At 34.9% G+C, this 6145-nt stretch overlaps 1 protein-coding gene across 1 annotated transcript; it reads left to right on the top strand.

The window, feature by feature from the left end:
* The first annotated feature begins 249 nt into the window (after positions 1 to 249).
* On the top strand, positions 250 to 1296 carry LOC133864097 (ethylene-responsive transcription factor ERF003-like). The gene is made up of 2 exons (XM_062300313.1): positions 250 to 403; positions 656 to 1296. Exons 1-2 carry the CDS (start codon positions 321 to 323, stop codon positions 1143 to 1145), a joined length of 573 nt encoding a protein of 190 aa, XP_062156297.1. The 5' UTR covers positions 250 to 320; the 3' UTR covers positions 1146 to 1296.
* The last annotated feature ends 4849 nt before the right edge of the window (positions 1297 to 6145 follow it).

The following is a 6145-nucleotide window of genomic DNA, read 5'->3' as shown; positions in this document are numbered from 1 at the left end:
CAGCTTGCAGTATAGCTAGTAATACTCTCTAAAATATTATTATTTTTATCATCCCTGTGAAAAAAAAAAAAAAAAAAAAAAAATCGAAAAGAAAAGAATATTCAGGAAAAGAAAAGAATTAAAGAAAGGAGGACTAAAACCCGTGTGGGGCCCGTAGTTGCTAAATTGCTTGCTAGCTAGAACTAGAAGGCCGCAAAAGAGGCGTATATAAACGGCTTTGCTCTACCACTTCAGCCACTTCTAACTGCTAGCACCCCACTTGAAAAAAAAACTTAGAAAATCAGCTCCGGAAGTTTTGAAACGTTTCTCTTGAAAATACCATGGCTAGACCCCAGAAACGATATCGAGGTGTCCGCCAGAGGCATTGGGGCTCTTGGGTCTCCGAAATTCGCCACCCTCTACTGTAATTCCCCACTCCCTGCTTAGCACATCTCAGAAATGGTTTTCTTTTTTACTTTGCATAAAAAAGAAACGTTTCTACTCTATTCCTTTGTAGTGAAAGAAACGTCTTGATGAAAGGAATGATACATTTTGAATGATTTTCTTGTTTAGTAGAAGAAGCATTTGAAGTTCTCATTTATGCATCTTGCGGAGTGAATTCTTTAGGTTTTTGTACTGAAGGAACGTTTCGTGTGTGTATTTGTGATATGTTCAGGAAGACGAGAGTATGGCTAGGCACATTTGAAACGGCAGAGGATGCAGCACGAGCGTATGATGAAGCAGCAAGGCTCATGTGCGGGCCAAAAGCGCGTACAAATTTCCCACACAATCCCAACGAGTCCGAATCCAATTCATCATCCAAGCTTCTTTCAGCAACTTTGACGGCCAAGCTACACAAATGTCACATGGAATCCCTGAAAATAATGGCCAAAACATCCGCAAAGAAAGAGCCCCAAGAGGCAGAGTATACCCTTTTCGCGGCGGGGAGCAAGGGGATTAATGGAGGAAACAGTGGCGAAACGGGTTGTGTGGCGGGTCAAGTACTGGAGAGTATGGATCATCATCATCATCATCATCATCATCATCAGCAGCAGCAGTATAAACCTCTTGAAGATGACCATATAGAGCAAATGATTGAGGAGTTGCTTTATTATGGCTCGATTGAGCTCTGCAATGTCGTTCCAACACAGGGCTCTGACATGTAGGCATCTTCTATTTGCTAAGGCAACTTTTTGTTTATGTAGATTCGAGAGAAGTATGTAATAATGTTAGACGATTTTCTGTTATATACAACCAAGTACTAGATCGAAGAGCATGAGGAACAAGAATATCATGAGAAAGACAGTTCCAGTTCAATCTTTTCCTTTTTCCTTTTTTTTTTTTTAAAACGAATTAAGTACCCCAAAGTATACCTACCCATGAAAGACAAACTCTGAATTCGGGCAAGACGTCCCACGGCTTCTTCAACGGACGTGACATCAATGAATTGTTTATGAAAATGTCACCATATCTAAAGCATTCACCAGTACTTGAGTTGATCCAACTCCTTAGATTATTTTTCTGTTTTTTTCCCTTTCTTTTTGTGGGTGTAATGAAAAAGGCCAAGTTTTGAAGCAGCGGGAGGTGGGGCGAGAATTAGAAGGTACAAATCCGGGGACCCAGATGGTGGAATTGTTGGGAAAGAACACAGGATTAATTTTTACGATTTCGGATTATACTAGGAAAAAGATTGGATGGCAAAAGTGATGGAAGACAATCATCAATGTCGGTGATCTTTCTTCTGTTGTAGTCATGTTGAAATCGGCTCGCGTGCACGAATCCGCTTAGCAATTATAGTTATCATCTGGCAATTTCAGGTGCCAAACAGCCAAAGTCACTGAGTGCATGGTTCAAAGTCGTCTGTAGACTGTAGTACTCCATGATTCCAAGGTTGTAGAGGCCCTTGGGAATGAATGCATTGCTTTCCGCCTTTGCATTTCTTAGGACAGGTGTGCGGTATGCGGCTTGCGCGCACCTTGGGCACGAGTATTGATGTTGAGATATGATATGTTGCCATTATATGACATAATTATTGATATAATTATTGACTTTTTTTTTTACTAAACAAAAAATCATAAAATTATGTGAATGGGTTGAAATCTAGTTTTATTTTTTTAAGTCAATATTTGTGTCAATAATTGTACCTTTGGGTGGTAAAATATAATTTCTCATTGGTGCATTAGCTACATATTTGAATTGTTGACCCCATTCTTTGTGCCGGATTCTCGAGTCGGGTTCGAATTGTGTTAATGTATGAAAATTTGATCAATTTAATCAAATGAGTCAGTCTCTTCAATTTTAACTTGTATATTTTGTGTTAGGTTTGTGGATCGTGACAAAATTTGTTAGCTATAATGTTGCGTATCGAATTTGAGTCGTGTTGAGATATTGATATAAGATTATATATGCCAACCTTAACTGACACATTTAATTAAATGGGTGAAATATTTCAACCTTTACCTAATAATTTTATGTTGAGTTAGTGTCAAAAATTTCCTGTCCTAGATATAGGCATGTCTGGAATTTGGGTATTATTATTTGAAGGCCGGAAGGCTAACAGTGGGGAATAAAAGCTAGGCAAACTTTGAAGAAACACAAATTGGAATCTAACCTAAAATAAAAAAAAAAAATTGGAAGCTAGTGTTATTTTTCATTTTTCCCCCCATAGAGTCAAATATTTGTCTAGCACAATGAGTTTTCATACGGATGCTGCCAAATATATTGGAAATTATGGAGCTTATGATGATGAATTTCCTCTCTCAATGGACACTTTTCATTGTTTTCTCACCTTCTTTTTCGGCTGATTATAGACTAGACAGCTTTGTTATCTCTTCCAGCTTAGATCCTTTGCCTGAAAAGCATCACTTTTGACCCAAATACTCATACTCATTTTTTTTTTTTTTTAATTTGTTTTTTCATAAATAACTTATTAGAAGAAAAGAGAAATAAATGAGATTTTCTCTACCGTAGTTTATTCTTTGTTAGAAAATTGATTAGAATATTGTTATATGACTATCATACGAGTGCTAATTTAATGACTCATTTTCATAGTCAAATTATCAAGTTATACGACAGCCGTATAATAATTTATTAAACAACATTATTCGTTTACATGATTGCTTATGCATTAAGTCATTCTCTTGGATGGACCTGCATAGGGGCTAGGGGAGCCCTGGCCCACCAATCCCCAAAATTCTCCTCCAAAATTATTTATTTATTTATTTATTTTCAATTTAACCCCTCCATTTTTACAAGCCTGGGTCCGCCACCGGCCATTCCCTTAATTTTTATTTTCCACAACTTAGCAAAAAAGACGTCCTTATTTTATTAAGCATCACTTAAATCTTCTAGTCGTTTTCCCCCTCCCCTCTTGTTGGATACAGATTTGTCATTTGAGCCAATGACTTAACCAATTCCCTCTAAATCCTGTTTCTATCTACACAGTAGTTAGGGGCAGCATATAAAATATAAAATATAAAATATTCAGGCTCAAGTACTGAGAGCTGATGAATATATACCACATGCAGTTGTTTAACCTCTTAGCTTATCCCATAAACAGGGTTTTTACTCTTAACAGTTATCACTAGGTGGCGAATTCTACTCAAATTTGACTTGATTGTTCGATTTGGAAGCATGTGGGCCTTCTGGCATGGGACTCTCCGTCTCACCTGCCGGCAGCCTAATGTTGATAAAGAAAAACAATTCAAGTTTTTTCTTTTTAGATTTGGCTTAGGAGCCGTAAAAAAAAATAGTGAAGTGAGGAATATTGCTATTATTTGCTCAATGTTTGGACATAATTTAAACGTTTATTTTGAGGTCAGTGATAATATGTATGATCTTTTTAGCTAATTTGTGACAATATATCTTAATATATACTAAGTAATTAAGATATAAAACCGAGTTTTACTATAATTACGACAATAATGATTACTATGACAAAAATTTCTGTCATCATATTTGTTGGTATATGCTTGAATTGATATTTTGGAGTATAATTCTTCTATAAGTAAAGCATTTTCCTTTTTGAGGCAGTCATATGATGAAAATGAACTTTCCCTCTCACTTTTGAAGTGTGAGGCTCATCTACTTTAATTTTATATTATCATGCTCATAAAAAGGCTTAGTGGATCCAACACATTGGACCCACATGCTAATATGTTAAGCCCTTTTACCATGTCAATGTCGGGCAAAATAGATCCGCTTATATCAACGTGGATTAGGATGTTTGATTGGAGAGATCCATCCGGCCAGTCAAACATTGTTAGCTACTCAGTATATATATATCATCATCAATCAAAATCTACTTGGAAAAAGTATACTCTTCAAACTTGGATGTTGTTCTATTTTACATTAGTTAAAAGATCAGGTTAATATGAGTATGGGTGAAGCTTATACTAAAAGAAAAAGAAAAAGAAAAAGATATAAACATTCTATGGATGCAAGAGTACTTCTTCTCTGTCCCCGCCCCCGCCACGGCCACGGCCACGGCCACCATTGTTCCCTTCTCTGTCACTTGAGCCCAACATTTGTTGCGCTTGCATCCCACACTCCACCCTTTCGCACAAGGGCGGCCTCAAATGCCTCCTCTCAGGTGGTTGATCTTTGGTCTCATATATGCATATCCCCTTCCTCCTCCACTTTTTTCTCTCTCATCTATACTATACTAAATGTTTTCACTTTTTTGCTTCTAGAGACTGCAAGATCTGATGTTTCCTACACAACAACTGCTTGATACCTCTCTTACCAATGTCATGGCATTCTTCTTCAATGCCATTACTTCTGTTGATCTCAATATAATCTTTCCTGCAGTGGCATTTAAGCTCGCGTAACGCGTAAATGACTCTCCAAGCAATTCATTCATTGAACTGCTTCAAAAACTATTAATTTGACAACCCTTTTTTTAGCCTTTGGGCCAAAAAGATATTGAACAGGACCAATTCTTTGGTCTATTTATAATTCTTTATGTTTTTCTTAAGCACTATATTAACTTTATTGGGGTGTTTGTTGGGCCCGTTTCCCATCCCCTCACTAAGTATATTTTTATTTTATTTTGTTGTTTCAATGAGATTTTATCAAACCCTTTAAAAAAAGTTAATTGGAAATCAATGAATGAGAATGTTGATAAGTAAATATCCATTATTAATTATTATTATTATTATTTTTTTTTATGAAAACATCTTAGGAAAGAATGTCAAAATGTTTAAATAATAATAATGAAAAATAGAAAAATAAAGAAAAGTTATAGAGGAATCCATTAAATTTAAACAATTATTGATTTATGGCCTACGGTCATGTTGAGTGGACCGAATTAAACCAACATTAAAAAAGAAAAACGAAAACAATATGTAATGCATGTTTTGGCCTATTTAACAATGTTAGACACCCTAAAACCATTTAAAATGTTATTTTTTGTTATCAGAGAGGTAATATTATTATTTTTTGAGCTTATTTAACATTTTTTTTTTTTTTTTTTTGTCTAATGTTGATGTTTATTATTTTCATTGAAATATTTGAGCTTAAGAAAGTTAGGCCTTTAGCTTTTAGCTTAACTATTCCTCTTAATCTCAATCCTCACTTTTCTTTTCAATGAATAAGTTATAATTCATATGGCATGCGAGCAATAGTACTATTAAAGTGAAGGAGTTTAGTAGTATTTCTCTTCGTAAGGGCCAGTTTTAGGATTCCAATATTTATGGTGGTCTGAGATTGTTTAGTCCTAGTATTGAAGTCGATCACCTCTATGGGTAATCTTAGTGTTATAGATATATGTATTCACCTTCTATGGATAAATGCACATCTCATGCACCTACCTATATCACATTGATCATCTCATAATTTCTTCATCATCCTTATTAAGGAAAGACATGATATTTGGTTAAAAACCATTGATTAACTATAAAGAGGTTGTTTGAGTAGAAGAGTTATAGTTATTCTTTTTATAAAAATATCTTATTTTGAGAAATGTTAGATATTGTAATTCTATCCATCCAACAAGGCTGACGGGGCACTTTTAACTAACTATTGGATTAATCATTGTTAAAAAAAAATAAAAAAAAACAAAAAAAAACAATTCAATAGTTGATTTAGAGTGCCACATTACTATTGTTAGACAATTGTAAGATAAAAATATGGTATCCAGTTTTACTATTTTATTGTATTCTGATCC

Source organism: Alnus glutinosa, chromosome 3 (assembly GCF_958979055.1).
Source record: "Alnus glutinosa chromosome 3, dhAlnGlut1.1, whole genome shotgun sequence".
Taxonomy (NCBI): Eukaryota; Viridiplantae; Streptophyta; class Magnoliopsida; order Fagales; family Betulaceae; genus Alnus; species Alnus glutinosa.
Note: the sequence above shows the minus strand (reverse complement) of the source record. Positions and strands in the feature narration are given on the sequence as shown.